At 39.9% G+C, this 20240-nt stretch overlaps 1 protein-coding gene across 1 annotated transcript in view; it reads left to right on the forward strand.

Moving 5' to 3' along the window:
• LOC309675634 (cAMP-dependent protein kinase type II-alpha regulatory subunit-like) overlaps positions 1-16811 on the forward strand; it is a 64836-nt gene extending 48025 nt beyond the window's left edge. Inside the window, exons 6-11 of the mRNA XM_082487958.1 lie at positions 5118-5271; positions 8425-8526; positions 10373-10447; positions 13482-13547; positions 14232-14370; positions 14913-16811. Coding sequence (XP_082344084.1) covers positions 5118-5271; positions 8425-8526; positions 10373-10447; positions 13482-13547; positions 14232-14370; positions 14913-15046 — 670 coding nt within the window. The 3' untranslated portion in view covers positions 15047-16811. The remainder of the gene's footprint in view (positions 1-5117; positions 5272-8424; positions 8527-10372; positions 10448-13481; positions 13548-14231; positions 14371-14912) is intronic.
• Positions 16812-20240: the final 3429 nt, after the last annotated feature.

Here is a 20240-nt window from a genome sequence, read left to right on the forward strand (position 1 = left end):
GAATACAGGAAATAAAAATCCATGGTAGTGGCTACCATGGAACAGCCTGGACTTTGTCCAGTTAGTTTTGATCACTGACTTTAGAGAAGCATGTGGTTATTTTGCTTCTGTTGGTCAAGTAATTCGTATTTGCAGAGTGTAAGGTGCCATTTTGTAATTTCTTGCATCAAGCAAATTCATATGATAATGTTGTAGATCATATGTATTTGCAACAGGCATATGATAGATACATGTGTGCGTGTGTGCACATTATGAAATTCTGGCTAATGTTACTTTTAGTAACCGTATTTGAAGAAGAATTAAGGGCACAGAGTTATTTCTTCCTGTAAAGCTGTAATATTAAACAGAATATTACTGATGAATTATAAATGTCTGTTGGAACATGATCTTAGCAAACTACCTTTTTGACGCACTGTTACCTTCCTTATCACTGAAATAATGGCACCATTAATATTGTATTAGATGCTTTCAAAGCAGTTCTTCAAGAAAAAGTGTTGCCTTTTCAGTTGTCATTTATGCTGTGTTTTGGGAATTTTCAAAATAATTTCTAGGTTAGATACTTTCTTTTTACATGATCCTTGTTCTTTATACAGATCGATTAGTGGAATTACAGAACATAAGGCTACCTAAAATATGTTCTGACCGTATGCCCATTCCTCTGTTCTCTCCCATACTATCCCATTAGCCTAAAGTAGTGCTTCATTTCTACCCTCTGTTATCTCCCTCAACTGCTCTGCCTCCGACCAATCCCATGTCTTTGGCTAGACAGGACAAGTTCCTTCTCTTGCCATGTTCACTGGGGAGATCAGGCTGTCCCGGATAAGAGTAAGGTACTGCAGATCAGAACTCACGGTAGCCAGAGCCACCAGCTCTGCAAAGGAAGAAACTTTTTACAGTGAGGGTGGTGAGACACTGGCACAGGTTGCCCAGAGAGGTGGTAGATGCCCCATCCCTGGCAACATTCAAGGTCAGGTTGGACGGGGCTCTGAGCAGCCTGGTCTACTTGAAGATGTGCCTGCTTGTTGCAGGCTTGTTGGATTAGGTGGCCTTTAAAGGTCCCTTCCAACCCAAACCATTCTGTGTTTCTATGAAAGATGAGATGTATGCAGAGCAATGATTCCTAATCTTGAGGAAACTTAAATTCAGTTTGGGAGCCTCTCAAAAACGTTAGATACCATCACCCTATTTTAATTTGTTTCTGTGTAAGGCTCTTAACCTTAGGAACCTGTTGGTTACTAAAAAGCTTTTCCTGCTATGAGTTTTAACCTAAAATAAAGAAGTAAAATGGAACCTTATCTTTGATGTTCAGGTAACTGTTCTATGGGCTCTGTTCTACAGATGTAATGCTATTCCACAATGCTTTTTTCTATCAAGAGATAGTTGGGTTGGAAGATTTCAGGTGTTTAAGTCTTTGTTTTGTTTTGCTCTCGAGGTATAATACACCAGTAACATAAATATGTTGCCAAAAGTATGTGGCAGAAAGACTATACAGTTAAGGAAACTAAACTCGGTGTTTTCTAGCAATAGAGCGTACCAGCCTTCACGTAAACACCAACTTGGCTGCAACTCTTCTGTCGGCTATTCAGTTATTACAAAGAATTCTACAGTTATGAGTTTTCTGTCCCCCTCTCTACCTTTCCAGTCCTCCTCCACTCCTCCCCCTTTTTTTTTCATGCAAAAGAATACCAGGATACTGGCGCTTATGGAAAGCTACAACACTTCCACTTGCCTGCAAGTGCAAATTCAGCAGACTCTGGCTCTTTCAAGGCATCAGTAGGCATGTCATGTTACTTGAAGATAATCATTAATGCCTAAATATCCCTGAGGATTTGTTTCTGCCTCTCTGAATGAACAGTGAGTTTGTGTTGCAGAGCTAACTCTTTAGCTTCTTGCCTGCATAGAGAAACAGGCTTTCTAGCAAAGGCCTTTTTTAAATTTTTTTTTTTTTTTTTAATTTTTTTCCCCCCGAAGTCTTCTGGTTGTAGTACTCCAGATCACTTTTGTATGAGCATCTTTTGCCATGCACAGAGGGACAGCAGGCAGGATAGCTGCAATTTAAGGATGCAGCAGCTATTTAGTGCTTACTGCAGGGAAGGTAGAGCTAGGATGAATGTGTTGCATGGCTAAACATTCGTATGCTCATCACTGCTGAGGAGGCACCTGATGAGTCTATGCTGATGGAGCAGTTGTCAGTCAGGAGGGGCAGCACTGGCCTCTGCCTCTTGGAACAGGCTGATCCGCAATCTTGCTGAGTTGCCCTCTTCTGCTTTTCTGCCTTTTTTTTTTTTTCCCCTTGCGGTATTATATTTTTTCATGTCAGTATTTTTCTTTTGAGTCCTTGAGCTCCTAACGATTACCATCTCAATGATTACACTTTGGTCTGTGTTTTTATTCTTCTTATCTTGCTCATGGTCTGTCTCACAGCTCAGCAACAGTTTTCTCAGTAAATCTGAGCCAAGGTCAGCCAAGGTCACCCAGTGGCGCCTCACCAATTCAGTCCTTGGGCCACATACAGCTGAATGCTTGGCTGAAGGTTACATGGCTATAGTTATTTGGAAATAAATGGTACTAGTAAGTGACTTTCAGGCTGAGGGATGGGAAGAAGTTGTTGCATTTCACTTAAGGTGCTCACAGATGGCTCCTCTAGATCAAAAAGACCTCTGAAGATTGTTGCTTCTGGTATCTGTCAGAGAATCATTAAGGGATATTGGACATTGCAAGAATTAGTGAAACTTTCCATCAACACTAATCCTTATTTAGTTTATTGTTAGCATGCTGTTAGTTTCTTTCTCTATTTCCTAGGTGTGAGTAAACAGTAGAGTGTAAAAATTGTCTGGTAAGGATGTTATGCAATCTTCATGAGCCTAGCTTCCTCCTTTAGCTTTTTGGGTGACAAAGAATGACTGAATTTCTTGAATCTTCTGACATCTCTGAGTCTGGCCCATCTACTATTGTGATTCAGTAGCCAAACTTTTTGTCTGGGTCTGAAAGGCTTTAATATAGTAGATCCTCAAGTCATTGTGCAAAGTTTCCTCACTTTGATGTATTGTATTTGTTTGTTTGATGCATGTAATGTCCACTTTGTGGAATCTCCTACAAATGAAGCTGGCATAAAGCTGTCTTATAGCACGTTTTTTTAGATGGAGCAGTGTTCAAAGATACCTAACAAACTCAGGGCTGTCCATCAGCAATCCTGAAAGACCTCCTGCTGTTAATACTAGGCAAGTCTCACCAATGAGTCTGTTCCTATACTTCTTTACCATGAGAAGTTTCACCTACTGCTATTTCTGTTGATTTTTTTTTTTTTTTTTTCTTATGTGGCTAATGATGTTCTGGGAGATAATACCATTCCTTCTGAAAAAGATCTAAACTCCTGGGGAAAATTATATATGTGTTCAGCTGCTTAAAGGTGGGATGGTGTTCCTTACCTGCTTTTCTCCAGGACATGATATATTTTGTAATGTCTCTTAGGTCAGTAGCTAGTCCCTGAATGATCTCTGGTGCCATAGCTGAGAATTAACCAAGCCTAGTCCAGCTATATTTTTTTTAAAGCCCCAAGCATAAGACAGTCCCAAGGGTGTTACAGACGTTTGTTTGACTTTTAATGGGCTACCTTTCTGTGCACAGCCTGTTTCTTCATATGCAGTTGCTGGTGCAGTTTGATCCAGATTTGTCTTGAGCTTTGACTAGCTGGACTTGTACCTGCAGTTTCATCAGAGTAGTCTTCTGATTCTTAGTAAATTCTGAGTTACTGTTCCCTTAATTTCATTATGATGGTAGGAAGCATGCCTCTTGGAGATCAGGGTGAAGAGGCCTTTCCAATTTAAACAGGTTACAGCTCCCTATAAAGAAAGTGCAGGGAGGCTTCTGGTACTTGAACACTTTCTCTTGATCTGTTCAGAGATCCTAGCTAGATGTCAGCGGTTTTAGAGAACTTTCCTGTTTCTAGAGGTGGGCTATAGGAAAAAAAAAAAAAAAAAAAAAAGGAGGGGGGGATTAAAAATCTTTTAGGTTGGCTGCTTTAATTTGAAGTCAGTGTGACTAGAGCAGAACCCTTAATGTTCTGCAAAACTGCTGGAAGTTACTTACCCATGCTTCCTAAGCTTGTGCATCCTACAGTCGCCTGAGCACACAGAGCTTTGTGAGAGCCAAACAGACGCTCTTCACAATGGAGCACTGCATGCTGTAACCTGTGTTCTTCAGTAGCCACACCTCCACAAAAATTGTGATAAAATTGCTTGGTTCAGCAACTGTCAGCGTGCTCAGATTTGCAGCATGGTGTGAAGCTGAACTGAGTGATAAAAGTTTTGGTCATAAGGGATCTATTAGACAAATACCAGGTGAGAAATTGTTGCCTCTGAAGATTTCTGTGCTACAGTGTAAAGATGTGGCACGTATAACATGCCTTAACTGGCTTTAAATCCTCCAACCTGAGGATCAGTATATGCTGCTCGTGTTAAGACTGCTCAGTTAGCACTGCAAAGCTAACTCAGTATCTTAGGTATGTAAAGAAAGGCCCTTCCTGTGATCTTTGTGCTTCTACGGCATCCCTGTTGTCCATACAAGAGTTGGATAGTTTGAACCTAGCAGGGACGTATGCAGATACAAACTACAACTGCATCTTGGGGTTAGGATATAGACATACCCTTAAGCTTGAGTTGAGGCAAAAACCACAGCAGCAGGTGAGCAGCTGGATTGAGTTTATCCCAAAGGTACTGCAGCAATGCTGTCACTGAGGAAAATGGGTAATAGAGATTATAGATGGATCCAGGTCACTCTAAAGGGGCATCACTGGGTAACACGCACGCTCTGAAAAGACAAATACTGTTAAAGATGATGAAACTACCTATCACCCTGACAATAGCAATGTCAACATACTATGCAGAGGAAACCAAGTAGGTGTTGCCCAGATCTATAAGGAGTGAAATGCTTTATTAAGAGAGAATTATTGTGAAAATAGTGTGGATAGGAGCTTAGTGTCAGACAGTTGGAAAGCTCAATAAAACAGGTTCCATCTTGCCTAGCAGTAAGAGGACTATTTGTATAACAGCAAGCTGTTTTTATTATCTATACTGGAATGTTGTCTAATAAAAAGCATCTATTCCATTGTTTTCCAGGGGATTGTATGACATTGTTGTAGCAAAAGACAACCAGTCACGCTGTGTGGGCCGCTATGATAATCATGGCAGTTTTGGGGAACTGGCATTGATGTACAACACTCCTAGAGCTGCCACCATTGTTGCCACAACAGAAGGAGCCCTTTGGGGACTGGTAAGGAAAAGAAATTGCTCTCATCTGCATAATATTTTAAACATTAACTCACCGTGTCCAGTGCTTCTCTTGGTATGACTCTTTGTGCCAACAGCTATTTTATCATGACCTGTTATCTCACCTCCTGGCATAAAAGATCCATTGTGCAAATCTTTTTGGCCACCTTTCTAGAACAACTTGTCTGTAAAAACTACATCACTTGTTTTATCTGTCCCTTTATTATTTTGCATTTGCTATAATCATGGCTTTGGGGGGGTGTGTGAAACCCCGGGTTTGTTTTCATCCTGCAGAGGACAGTGGAGGCATTAATGCACATATTTTATGGGAGGGGGAAACAGTATCTAAATGACGTTCTGTGTTTTCAACTCACCTTCCTACCATTTTGTCTGCTGTTAGGGGAATGGGAAGGTGTTAAAGATCTTGAGGATGTCAGTAATTTGAAGAGCTAGGAAAACTGCCCAAAGCTTTGTTTTTCCTTCAAAATAAACTGTAATGAGGTTCTGGCCTCTTTGTGTTGCCCTGGAAGAGTTTCTCAGGTCAGCATGACCTATGAGATACCACGCTAAATGATGGTGTTGCTTTGTCTCTAGCCCAGCAGTGTTGAATGTGAAGCTGTAGACATTAGTTTCCTTTTTTAGTTCTTTTCTCTGTACTATTTGGATAGGGCTATTTTCACAGTGCTCTCTTACTCATCTGTGAGGGCTCACATAATAAGTGGATTGTGCGATCAACGAAGCCTTTGAAGCCAGAAGCGTTGTATGCTTTCTGTGTGCGCTGAGCTCCTCGGCAACTATCGCTGGGGGTTGACCATGTGTTGTGACCTTGATTATAGGACTGATAAGCTGCTACACACGGCTTGCTTATGCAATCTTGGCGCTTGCTGAGAGATCTGACTTCCGTTTTCTTTGTGAGCTGAAAGAAAAGATTTTGGTAAATCAACCAGGGAGTAATGTCAGAATCTAATTTATTGAACAAGACAGAACAAAGCAGCTACCTACAAACTGGGCTCATTCATAAAAGGAAGAAAATGAGATAATGATTCTTTGTTCCATTTTGCCTTTGAAAAGAACTGCAGAAATTGGGTTGATTTGGGGTTTGTTTTATCTGTGATTACATTCACTTAATTAGCAAGCTGTAGTTGAAGGGGGACCTCTTGCTAGTCATCTGTCCTCTGGATATTTTATTAACTAAGGCTACATTTTCCTGCCTAAAGCTTCAGTTATTTCTTCCAGTTATTCTGTTGTTGCCATGTTTTACTGTACTATTTTGTGCCTGATGTAATTTAAACATTTTTATTAGTCTGCAGAAGTCATTGCTAAAGCTCATGGGTTATCTGCCGTTGAGGGAGTGTGGATTACTCCTGCTGCATTGCAGACTTAGGCCAACAAAAGCCTGGAAGGCTCAGGCACAAAGCAGTTATCAAACGTGGGTCTCTTCTGGAGCAGAGAAATATCCTCAGCCTTTGCTACTGAACGTGTCTGGGGAAAACCTCACAGTCGCATGCACATCCTTCACTGCTCTGCCTTTTTTGTTCAAATACTGCTGCTTCTCCTCCCTTACTGATACTCTCAAACAAATGAATTCTGAATTTTTTATGCTTTTGCAATTCTCCTGACCATTTCTGCACCTTTCTGCTTCTCCAAACATGTACATTTGAAGAGACTTCTACCACTGAAGAATTTCTTTAAAAAAATAAAAATATCCCTCATGCTTTATCATCTCTTGTTTTCCTTTGGATAACAGTAATACCATTCTTCCCTTCATCTTTCACCTCCTTCAACTTTTATGTTCCACTAGCGTCGCATGTCTCAGTCATTGTTTCAAGTTACAAGTATTTGCAGCTTGTACGCCATAAAACTGTTCTCTTATTTGAAAATATCTCTTCACCTCAAAATGTCTCTGCTAAGTTATCAGTTGATGTTTTCGGAAAATGAGATCCAGACAAATGGCTCTCCGGACTCCAGATGTTTCTGCTAATTGTGATATATGTAAACTTGAAAGATTTTTTTTGTACTATTTTCCTAGCCAAATTTCTGCTCCTCTCCTCTGACTTTTTTTTTTTTTTCGTTTTGTTTTTTCATTTTTACACTTGTGGCCTCATGTGTAAGGTAAACTCTGCGACTCTCGCTCTGTTCGTAATTCAGTGCTGATCCTAACAGTGACCATGGGCATTACTGTAACACCAACACTAACAAAAATACCTGGTGGGCAAGTGCCCTTCCCCTTAGCCTGGACCTGCTGTTTAGTTTCGGCTCTCTTGTGGCCTTTTTCATCGGTGTTTGCAGTGGTTGAGCCCTTCCCTTTCTGCGTGGAAATAAAAAGCATTTTGTTAAGATCTCTGACAATAAACTCTCAAATATGTCTGCCGTTGCAGGTACTGAGAGAGGAGCTGCGGTTAACTGGGCGAGCTTGCCTTTACTCGGGCACGTAGTGCCGCCCAGTGGCCATGCAGCCTGCACATCACTGGCTGCTGCCTGGGGAAAATGCCTGGGGTGGCAGGAGGGTTGGTGGGAATCTTGCCCAAAATTTGGGCTTCAAAAGCAAACCAAACAGTTTTTCCATCAGGAGGGTGCTTATGTTACATGTGGACAGCTGGCAATTAGGAAGTAGTTGTTACAAAAAGCTGCCTCTTGGAGCCTAGAAGGTGGAGGAGTGAATCAAGCCTGTTGCTGCTTGATACTGTGTTCCTGATCTATTTCAGACAAGTATAAATCTCCAGCTTACTTTTGAAATCTGTGACTCAAGTAGAGAAGAATCCAATTCAGACTTAATCCTGCAGTTTCCCTTACAAATAAGTGTTGGAAATGCCAATTTCCAATGGCTTCAGCAAGAAGAGCATAACTTCTTCATTGTATGAGGAAGCATGAAGATATAACAGCCAAACAAAACCCCAAACCTCAACTCTGAAGAACAGTACAAGATAGACTAAAAGTGGAATTCTTAATTCTTACAGCTCCCTTCAGTTTGTAATTGAAACAAGTCCTCTCACAAGAGCTGTTATGATCACCCTTGTGATGGATATGGTATCATTTTAACAGCTGGCTTCTCAGACCCGGTGTTTGTTGCAAATACTAGTTCGTGTTTGTCAGTTCTTTAAACGGGGAACATTTGAGTTGAGAGGAGTAATGTATTTCTCTGTGCTGTTTCTTGCAGGATCGAGTGACATTCAGAAGAATTATATTGAAAAATAATGCAAAGAAGAGGAAGACATATGAATTATTTATTGAGTCTGTGCCCCTTCTTAAATCCTTGGAGGTAAAGCCTCTTGGAGACATCTGCATCAAATTCTTGCATTAGCATTAGCTCTGCAGTCAGTGTTTCTGCTATATCAGAAATCTGTCAGTTTTGCTTAGAGCAAAATTTTAAGAGCTGCTTTGGTATCACATTTACTGTACAACTTAATTTGCATTGTTGAAGTTGTATACTTTTTCATATCCTTTGTTCACAGTATGCGATTTTCTGATTTTTATCTCAGTCTGTGTAAAGATTTAAAAGAAAAACCACAAAACAAAAAACATCTATAAATATGTCAGAGAACGGGCATTAAAGTGAAAATTGGAACTCAGGGCTGTGGTTGCCTTAGAGGATGTGATATTGAAGTAATGATACAATTGCTGGGATATTTGGCCTTCATCAGCCATGAATGATTTTCAATTTGAGACAAAGATGTGGGCCACAGTAGGTCTTGCTTTAACCTTAACCGATATTCAGGTGGTAGACTAAGAATAGGCTAAGGGAAGCACTGCTAGCTGGGAACAAAATGACCAGGCAGAGCAGGCAGATCTCATGTGGTGCATGACTTCAGGAACAATGTGTAAGTTGTCAATTCTAAGCTATTGATTCAGCCTGTGTCTTCAGAGGGCTTTTGGAGCCATACGAAACTGCTTTGAAATTAGTATATATCTTTCTTTGCCTTACACCATAACTTAGCTTTTCTTTGTTTTCTCATCATAACAGTATTTTTCAGCATTAATCTTTAGTATTTGAGAAAGAACTTTTAATCCCTTTGAGAGAAGATTACAAAATTGTGAAGTATCATTAGGTGTGAACAGCAACCTCTAATATATATTATTTTGGACATACGTTAGTACCTGTGGAATGTGTAAATTGCACAACACCTTCTCCCTCAGTGCCTGGCTTAAACTAGTGACTTTTTTTGAGCATAAAAATGACTCATAAATATTTAAAGATCTAGAAAAATAACTCATTAGCACTGGATGGCTTTTTGCATGACACGCTGCAGTTGAGTCATGTGTGGATTAGAATTAAGTTTCTCGAACATGGGCTAGATTGAGGCGCCTTTGTGGAATGAATGGATTACAACTGAATCATCTGTTGAGATGTTCATTTTAACTGTAGAATTTTCTTCCTTTCTTAATATGTTTTTTACACTGCTCTGAAGCAATAAAATTGTTTTGGGGTGTTCTAGATGGGCAGTGGGAAACACTGGAGATAAATTTGAGTGTTCTTCTGGTGTTTGAAGACTCAGGCATGCTTCATTGCATGTCAGATTAGTACCTCTTGCCCTTGCTGCCGGGCATCCTGTTGCAGTGCCTGCTTACAATTTAGAGCCAGTATCCTTTTCATAGCCCTGTCCTCTCTCCACTGTAGGAATGAGTTCTGGGACACAAAAACCCCCCACATATTCAAGTATATGGTGATTCAAATATTTTGAAAATGTGTTGCTTTCGTTTCTCATTGAAGTTTGTTCTTAGGAAGTTTATGACATTTTTCTGAATGTTTTCTTCAAATTTCAATTGAATTTTAAAGGATGTGATTTTGGTTTGGTGTTTTTTTTGTTGGTGTGGTTTTTTTTTTTTTTTTTCCTTGGCTCTAAACCAGCCAAATCAGTTATTTATTAATGTTCGGGGCAAGAAAAGTGCACAGATGGGACACTAGACAATTTTCTTTCCCTATTGATTATGGTAGTCTTGAAAGCTGTGGTGCAGTACGACAATGTCATTGTAGTAGGGGCTCTATTTTTCAGTACCCAGATACTGTGTGGTTGTGTCTAGTGAATGCCCCTTCATTTCAGGGCTACAAAGTTTACAAGAGATATACTATAATAGATGATGACGTTTAATTTTCCTCTTTGTTCCAGGCATCAGAGCGAATGAAGATAGTGGATGTTATAGGGGAGAAAGTGTATCAAGATGGGGAACGTATCATTTCTCAGGTACTTGAAGTCTAAATTTCTATTTATCATTCTCCTTTCTCTGCTTCTTTTTTCCTGTTTAGGATTGACATACAGAATCCTACTACTTGGACCAGCTTGGCATCACTTATTATTTTAATGCTTTCAATTTATTTAACCAATTCTTGAATGTTTGGGGAACAGCCAGTATGTCTTTTGCTAAAAAATTTATTCTATTACTTTATTTTCTGGGGTTTTCTTCTCTCATATGTTTGTTTTTTATAAATGGTCTTTGCAAGGTTTCAAGGGAAGCATGCCTTAAGAAGCTGAAATTAAATGTCTGTCTATGCAATTTTCCATGACAGCCCCCAGCTTGACTTGTCATAGGCACCTATGACCAGATTAAACAAGGAGTCACAAGCGTGTAGTAAAGGCATCTCTAATTCCTAGATCTGACTGAACAACAAACCAAACATGAAACTAAATGAAGTAATGTGGAATATTATACTCAGTTAAATAGTCTAAGAAACTATCAGGGTTCATTAAAACCATTGTTTTTCCTGATGCTCTTAAAAAGAGTATTTCAATGGTGGAGTAGTCTGGCTTCAATCAACAGCCTTTGGTTGTTGGTATATGTCTTGTCTGCTGTAATAGATCAAGGCCAGAGGGGTGGAACATGACGCTGGACAAACTCAAGCTAAAGCTGTGGGATATTTTTGGCTGTGACACAAATAACTTTTTGGAACACTTACTGATGAAACACTGGAATTTTGCATCAAGTTTAGCTCACGGTTGCTGTTTGTCGCAAAAGTGCTATAGTTAACTTAATGCAAGAAAGTCCTGGACTTACCTGAAATTGCAGGCTTTTGATCACAACTATCATCTTGTTTTATAAACAGAATATGACTCCTTGGTAATGTCTTGAATAATTAATCTTAATTACCTTGAATGCCAGATAACTCTGAATGTAGGAAACCTTAGTTTGCTGATAACTAAATACTGCCGAATTACTTCTCTCCAAAAATACCCTCAATTATGTAAGTTGAAGATCTTGTTGCTTAAGACCCTGAGAAAACTGAACTGTCACCAAAATCAAAGCTTATAAATCAGTCTCAAAACTGGGAACCCACGCAATCAGTGATCCAATTACACAGTTGGTTTTAATCTTTTGTAATAACTGAATTAAGGACAAGGATATAATTGCCCTTAAAAGGAGGATTAATAGTCTGGATAGGTCTGGGTGATGGTAATACACTGCTAAAGATTATGAAATCTTATGTTTGGAAAAGATGTGATAGCTCTTACATTACAGCAGTTGCATCAATACTATGAACCCCTTTTCACTCATGGATAATTTTACTTTTTAATTACCTTTCTGGAATTTGACCCTTCAGTTAAGGGCAATATGCTTTAAAACACTTGAAAATTGTTGGTGCCTGCTGGTGTTACGAGGATGTCTCCCACTCAGTTTCTTTTCATTCTTTTTTTTAAAAAAAAAAAAGTATTCTTTCAGTACTTACCCTCAGAAGTGTGCTGAGTGTATTAGTTCATGTTGTGATAGATGGCAACAGTGAATGAAAAGCTTTGTGCTGGGTGGTTTATGGCCATCCCCAGGAAGGTTAGCTGAGGGCCTAATTTCTTTAACTCCGTGTTTAAATCTTGCATCATCTTCTACCAGCCCATGTTCATACTGAAGTCATAATCATCTGTCTCTTTATCCTTCCCATCACATTCATAGTCTCCTTGCCCACTTGACTTCATGTCAGATTTATCTCTCTCCTCACATTGTTTCACTTTTTTTTTTCTGAACCGCTCCCGTTTCCTTATCAGTTCCTTATCCAGCCACTGTCTCTGTGAAGCCTTTAGTCCCTTTGCTTCTGATTCACAGCAGGAGGCATGTGCTGGCTCTCTGCTCTAACTTCCAGTCCTATGCCAAGCCCACAGGGGTTGGTATAGAGAGGGAAAGTCCTCTCTGCCACAGCTAAAACTTTCAAAATATTAAGTCCTGCCGAAGCTCTCCAGAGCAGATGTAAAATACGATCTGTTGAAGGTCTGCAACCTGATGCAGTTTAGATAGATGTGATAAAGGTTCTAAAAACTCACAGAATGGTTGAGGTTGGAAGGGACCTCTGGAGGTTCTTTTGTCCAACCCTCTGCTCAAGCAGGGCCACCTAGAACCAGTTGCCCAAGACCCATGTCCAGATGGCTTTTGAATATCCCAAAGGATGGAGACTTCAGAACCTGTCTGGGCAACCTGTGCCAGTGCTTGATCACCCTCGCAGTGACTTTTTCATAGTAACAGCTGAATTTGACTAAACCAAAATTTTTTATTTCACCCTCAGTTATTCAACACTACTTTGTGATATCTTTCTAGAACTTGATATAAAAAGGCTGTTAATTTTTATTTTCTCCCACCTGCCTTATGTGACTTACTTTCCTTCAGTGGCATGATGCTATTGAGTGCTTTATTATTCCTTGCCACTCTCACTACCTTTATACAGCTGTTGCATCATTCCTTATATAGACTGTTTGCATTGCAGACTTGGTTTTCTATAAACTATCCTCCTCTTACTTTCTCTGTTCATGCTCCTGAAATACAGCTATTCTGGGTTATGCTGATCTCCCACTATTTTATCCTGGATTGACTGAGCTCATAGTTTAATGGCTCCTCCTTCCTACTGACATCTAGAAATGCAGTCACTAAATTGGTGTTTTATTAAAACTTGCTTATGGAAATTGTAGGCCCTGCTTAGTTTCACTGACTATTGGATACTTTGAAGTCATCAGGATCAGAAGATTTGCACTTGCATTGTTTTGCTATATATTGTCAATCTCCTTTGTTTTTTCCTTTCCACCTGCCCTCTCACTGAATTATGTGTACTAATAGTTCCTTCCCCTGTGGGTTCCTCTGGTATATTACCTTACCAGTCACCTTTTAACATTAAGAGATTGAGTATTTGTCAATTCTAGCAGATTTCTGCACAAGGCCTAGTTCAGAGTAAATGCTTTAATACCATTTATACATACTTCTACAGTAAACTCAAAAATAATTTGTTTTCCCTTTTTCTCTCCACAGGGTGATAAAGCAGATTGTTTTTACATTGTAGAATCTGGTGAAGTAAAAATCTTGATTAAAAGCAAGGTGAGTTCAAACTGGGTGATTAGGCTTCAGGTCAATTCCCGAATCAGTCTATTGATACAAGTGGTGGGAAAAATCCTACCCTGACTTATTTTAAGACATTATTTCATTATATTTGTCATTGTCACTCAAGTGATGTAGGCTTTAAATCCCATACCTGTTCTGAAGGAGCCAGAAGTCACTTTTAGTAAAGTTGGAAGGTCTTTTGCTTGTATCTACTCCTCTGCAAGCTAATGTGATATAACGTCCCTGGCCTTAAGAGTGGAGATGAAACTTTTATTCTAGGACTATAGAAAACCGCAACTTAAACTGTGGTCTGTTATCTCTAGTGACACACTAGACATTGGCATTTGAACAGATCTCTGTGTGGTCTGAAGAGGCCTTAGCGAGTAACATGTTGTGCATGATAAAACTTGTGTTAGGCTAATGTAACAGCAGTTCGCAAAGCTGTAACAGTAAATACCTGCCAATCTCAAAACTTGTGGACTGGCATACACTTTGCTTCTCAGACTTCTAATTGAACATGCTCTTAAGGTGCTCTATCAGTACAGACCGTGCTCTGGGACTTGCTAGTTTAAAAGCCCTAAACCAATGAGCTGTTGCGCATCTGTAAGATACCTGGGATTAACCGCAGCCTCATACAAAGATAGAACTGTATGCAAATGATTAAAATGTAATGTTTAACAGACTATGACGAGTAAAGAAGCTAATCAAGAAGTGGAGATTGCCCGGTGTCACAGAGGGCAGTATTTTGGAGAGCTTGCACTTGTTACCAACAAACCCAGAGCAGCCTCTGCCTATGCTGTTGGGGAGGTCAAATGTTTAGGTAAGCAGATCTTCTGTGTTTCTAGTTACCCTTTTTCTGGTCTTTGCTTGTTTTGTGGACCATGCCTGAGTGAGCAGCTATTCAAACCCTAGCAGCCTTTTGGTAACTGGTGGTCAGACATGAGAAGTTAGGAGCATGGGCTGGAGTGGATCACCACGTAGAAGTTTGAGAAGCACCACTGCTTCCTTCCAGCAGATTCTGTTTTTTCTGCTTGTGTGGCCTGTGCTCTTTGAAGGGGTAAGTAGCATCACCTTCTTGCCTACAGCCTGTTTGTCACACACAGCTTTCAGGTGATCTTTTAATGCCAGTGTGGTGTGTGTTTGGCTTCTGTATTTATCCTTGGGTCAGGTATGTATTTCATTAATCTTGTTTCTCCAAATAACAGTACAGAGGGAAATCAGAAATATGATTTCTGTTTCTGTGGCTTCTGTTGAAGCCTCAAACCCAAGTGGGTTGGACTAAGGGTCTGAGTTCAAAAAATAGATTGGCGTGTGGTGTCCTTTTTGACAATCGATCTTGTTTTCACCTCTGTTCCTTTGCAGTCATGGATGTGCAAGCATTTGAGAGGTTGCTTGGGCCCTGCATGGACATTATGAAGAGGAATATAACACATTATGAGGAGCAGCTGGTGGCAATGTTTGGCTCTAGCATGGACCTGTTGGATCCAGGGAATTAGGCACAGGGTACCTCAATGCCTTCTTAGTTCAAGACACAGAAAAGCCTCCTATCAGCAACACAACTCACAAGGAAAACGGACACTACGGAACAGTTACTGCTGCTGTCTTCTTGGGCATTTTAGAAACCATAAACAAGTCTCAGCACAGATGGATTGCTCACTCCCTGCCTCCACTTTGCTGCTGATACTTCATTATTAGACCTAGATTAAAGATGATTCTAACCCTATGTTCACTTACTTGGTTCAGAATGGCATCTGTCCAACAGTTCAAGTGCCTGATATGAAACCCAAAGTGTGCAAGATATAGAAGCCTCCTTCCTTCTCGTGTTACCGTTGGGATAAATTTTCAGATCAGATTCAGTAGTGGGAGGTTGCCTGTTCTGCAGAGGCAACCTGTGGAACATGAGCCTTTTATGGCTTATTACCTTCATCTGATGCTTTCCTTACACAATGTCAAATTTGCTTTTAATTGTAGCATCTGGGTTTGAAGTTAAAATATCAATGCAGCCAATTAATAAGGTGGCACTGAAGTTTTCTTCCACCTGCTGAAAGCTGCAGGTACTATAGCTCTTTAAACCAAGTAAACTGAGCTGGGGACACGGGAAAGTCTGCTTAGCAACAAAATGCAGAAAATCAAGCATTACTATATTTTAAGTGTTTCCTGAGCAGCAAAGAAAATTGTTTTACTCTATGCTGCCCAAAAAAGTGCAGTGGTTCAGATAAATGGCCTGAAGGTATCATAATTGTCATCTCCCCAAATTTGCTCCTTGTTCCTGACACTGAGTACGTTTTATTGTGGTGAGATCACAATACATGACCTTCTCTTGCTTACGGAGATCCTTTATACTGCTAGATTTCCCAGGGCACTGTTGTTGACTGGGTCAGTTTTAAAGCTTTTTAAGGAGGTGAATGTTTTGTAATTTAAATGAAGACTACTTCTGTACTTGTTTACAGGAGCCCCCCCAGTCCTAACATTTCACAGTATTCTAACTGCATTACACACTTGGATGCTTCCAAATACCATGTTGATTTGCTAAACTTTTCAAAAGTTGGCAACATTTGACTTTGTAAAGCAAATGTCTTTGCTGACTATGCAGTTGGTGTGTTTGAGGAGTCTTTTTGGTTTAGGTGATAACTAAGCTAATTATGTTTATCTAAAATACCTGTTAAATTTGCAGCATTTATTAGGTAGATTCTATTTCTATAGCTTTAATGACCTTAATTGGCATACTGCTGAGATTTTATTGAGAGTATTATCTAAATAAGAATCAGACCATAAGAAGGACATTTTTATGGTGTACAAACAGAATATTTATATTAAGACATTGAATTTGTAGGTAATAAATCTAGTGACCCTTTGAATTTGCATTCTTCTGCAGCTCGGGCAAAACTTACTGGTGTTTTATGGGGTTAAAAAATTTTAATTGTGGATTTTTTTTATTTTTAATTCATGGCCACGTGAGCAAGATTAGAAGGATGCTAATGTTGAATTCCTGCTTCTAGTTACCACAGTGGACATTTCTCTAAGGCACGAGATGCTTAGCTGCAACTCTTAAGTCGATTTCTGGAGTTTTTTTTTTTTTCTAAATGGATGAGCTCCTCCCAGTTCCTGCAATATGAGTAAGATGGAAACTTGGTAAGTTTGAATGGCTGTTGTCCAGTTACTGTAATTGGAGTCATATTTTTATATAATGCAAATGATTTGTAACGGACACCACTGAACTAGGTGTTTCCATATTATTAAAGTCCTGGTTGTGATGTCTAATGGCTGTTCTAACTGCATGTATTTTAGAACAGTGAATTTCCCTTGCTTTATTGGGCTGTTTTTTTTGTTGTAAATTATAGCCAAAGCAGCAGCAGGTACTTCATTCATGCTTCCAAGGTTTAACACCAAAGACAAACTCATTCTTTTGATTACAGAACTTAAAAACAAAACAAAACAAAAACAAAACCCAGTATCAAACCAACAAACAAAAAACTAAGAAAAAAATGAAGAAAAACACTCATCACATCCTCGCATTGGTTACAGATAAAACTTTAAGATACTTTGAGCTCCAAGACAAGAAAGAGTCTGAAGCCAGCTCATGACCGTCTTGCGAACCAGACATACTGGTCTCCAAAACAGCATGAGTTTCTGTGCTGCCTAAACTGTCATGTGAATTAAAGAGAAACTTGCTGTGAATAATCCTCAGCTGGCCTTTGTTGCTCCCAGGCAGAATATCCTCTCTTTTATCCAGAGGAGCCTGGCAGGTTGGGCTGCCTTACAGATGGATTCTGGTTCTTACAGCCTTCTGGTTCTCTGCGGGACAGGATTGTATACCTCAGCATATGCAAACATTGGCAATTGCTTTGAAGCTTAACCAAAAGAACAGGCGAGGCTGATGTTAGATTCTGAAGGTAATTCTGTCTGGAAGGGAGGATTTGTTGGCTTTTAGAAGTCAAAGGAAAGGATGGGAACGAAAAGTCAGAAGATTGGGATCCCATGCAAGCAAGAAGCTTTTAAGTTTTACCTTTCTCTAGACTCCCTGAAGCAAAGGCATACTGGGCAATGCCATCCTGCATCCAGGATCTGTCTGACATCATTCTGTGGTGTAAAGAGGCAACCTGACCTTGAGCTGAAAGAGAATGAGCCTGTAAAAAGGCTCGTCTGTTTAAAAGCTATAATTTGCCATGCGCCTCATTAGTTTGGTCTGGTTTAACTAACCTGTTCTGTACAATTTTGGAGCATGAAGATAGTGAGAGAAGCTTGTAGTAAGATACTCAACATTCCCAGGTATCTGGTTAGAGCACCAGCAGTGATCAAAGTTGGAAAGCATGTGAGTGGTGATACCAAGACCAGAGAGTGAAGTGAGGCGCCTGTTCGTAAAGATCTGCCGCATCACTGTATCTCAGCTCATCCCTTTTCACTATGACTGTTCATCACAGTTGTTGTGGAGAACGGGCCCAGGTGTTGCGTTGTTACTGCTGTGTTCAGTAAATCTGCTGTGGAGTCTCTTGAAATTGGCAGTAGAGAGATCTAGTTCTTAATAAAGGAACTCAGCAGCAAAGTGGGCGAAGAGGATTGTGTCTTCAAGACTTAGAGGGGAAAAAAGTCTCCTGTTTGTGATTCCCTGCTTGTGATTGTTGTGAAGTCAGTGAGAGGAGCTTCCGGTGGTCAAATATCCTGGCATATGGTATTTTTTAATGTCACAGCATAGGTTTCACAATGTAAAGAACAAAAAAGAGCAAAAGTGCTCCTTTTTTTAGAAACAGAAGTGCAAAACTTAAAACTTGTAAACAAAACTTTAAAAACAAAGTGCAACTTTGCACCGAGGGCAAAAACCCAAAACCCCTTTGAATGTCACTTCCATTCTTTCTTTTCTGTTAGCTGAAAGTGGACTCTTGTTCTTGACATGTATTTGTAAACTAGTCTTGCCAAAATACAAACACTTGGGTTTTTTCACTCCAGATAATCCTTGTTGTTACAGTTATTACTGATTATTTTCACTTTTTTCAAACCATATATTTTATTTCAAGAGGCCTTCCTTGTGGATTTCCTCCTGACCGTCTGCAGCGCTACACTGCTATTTCAAGATGCAAGAGAAAGTCACTAACCTCATAGGAGAACACTCAACTCCGCTTAGCTGGCTGGAGCTAATAATGCGCTACTAATTTTCCTCTGCTCTGTGGGGCAGGAGGGGAATTAAATTCTGCATAAAGTTGCTACCTCAAGGCTCCAAGTGCTTTTAAAGGTCTTTCACTTGGGAGAATTTCCTAAGAGTTCTTAAAATCGGTCTGTTCTTTTGAGTTAAATGTTGCGGTTTTTTTAATTGTTTCATTGAGGGACCCTTATTTTAATTCATTTTACATTTAGTACTTGATTCTCAAAGGATGAACAGCTGCGAAGTTTGGTTCTTGCACTATAGTGTTGAACGTGAAAGAAAAATATCTGCCATATAAACATATGGTTCTAACAAGTTAAACCACTCTGGGGTTCAGCTTCACTTTTGGTTAATAAAAAACTGACATGTTGTGTCCAGCCTTCCTGTACGATCCTGTGTGTGCTCTTTATTGACTTACTGCAGCTGACACCACCCTCCCAGTGCTGTCACCAGGAGCGGACTTCACAGCAGCTCACGAGATGGACTCGGGAGTGCCTGAGTTACTGTCGCTTGTGTTATCAGAGCCTTATGGGGAACAGCACTCGCCCTGTTGCAATAACCAAAAGAGATTTATACATTACCTGACCACCAAGTTTTGCTGTTTGGTGATAAAATTTTACTAATATCTTAAAAATAATACCAGTTTCTGTAGATATTATTGCTCCCAATAAAATTGGCTGCTCTGACCTGTCTGCCAAATTATCGTAGAACTGATTTGTTGTTTGAGCACTGTGCTGACTGGTTCTCGGTTCCTTGGAGAAACAGTATTCCTGAAGGTCTCTTGCTGGCCTACACTTACAGCAAGCTTTATGTGGCAAGCTGCCTTTTTTTAACCTAACTAACAATTTGAAAAGAAAGTTACTTTGGCACATGTGAAACTACCCGTTCAAATAATCACTATTTGCTTTTGCTTAAGTTTAGTTTCTAAACACTCTATTTTATGTACAGCTTGAAAGTTAGTGTGGGAGAGTAGTTCAGAGGGATTGTGGTGCTAAACATGAGAAAGCCTCTGCTGGAACACAGTACTTCAGCTTTGGGCGCTTTAACTGGAGGAAGATGTTGATGCCTGAAGGGGTCGAGGGCAACAGCATGATAAATATCTAGAAAAATGTTACATTTTACGGAAGGGTAAGGAAAAACTGTTTTGTTTTTTTTTCTTCCTGTAGAAAGAAGGACTGGGGGAAAGGGGACAGAGACTATTCAAACAAGGAGGAATGATCCCATATTGATCAGGACAGGCCTATTAATATGGGGTGTAAGCTACAGCAGGGAAGCTGTTGATTAAGCATCGGACAGATCTGTCTGGAAGACAGCTAGAACAGACCGCTTGGGGGAGCGTGAAGTCTTCCAGCACTACATTTTTTGATTATTTTTTCTTCGCCCTGAACAGTTGTAAACTAGCTCTGCTGAATGCTTAGAATATCTGTCTGAGGCAGGGGTGGATTAGATAACCTCTTGGGGAGGTTTTTGTGAGATGTGTTGCTGTTTTCTTATGAATACCTCTTTAAAATCACTGAGGGCTTTAGCTGACACAAATACGCTGTCTCCAGGCT

The sequence above is a fragment of the Vanellus vanellus genome (assembly GCF_965231255.1).
Source record: "Vanellus vanellus genome assembly, chromosome: 9".
Lineage (NCBI taxonomy): Eukaryota > Metazoa > Chordata > Aves > Charadriiformes > Charadriidae > Vanellus > Vanellus vanellus.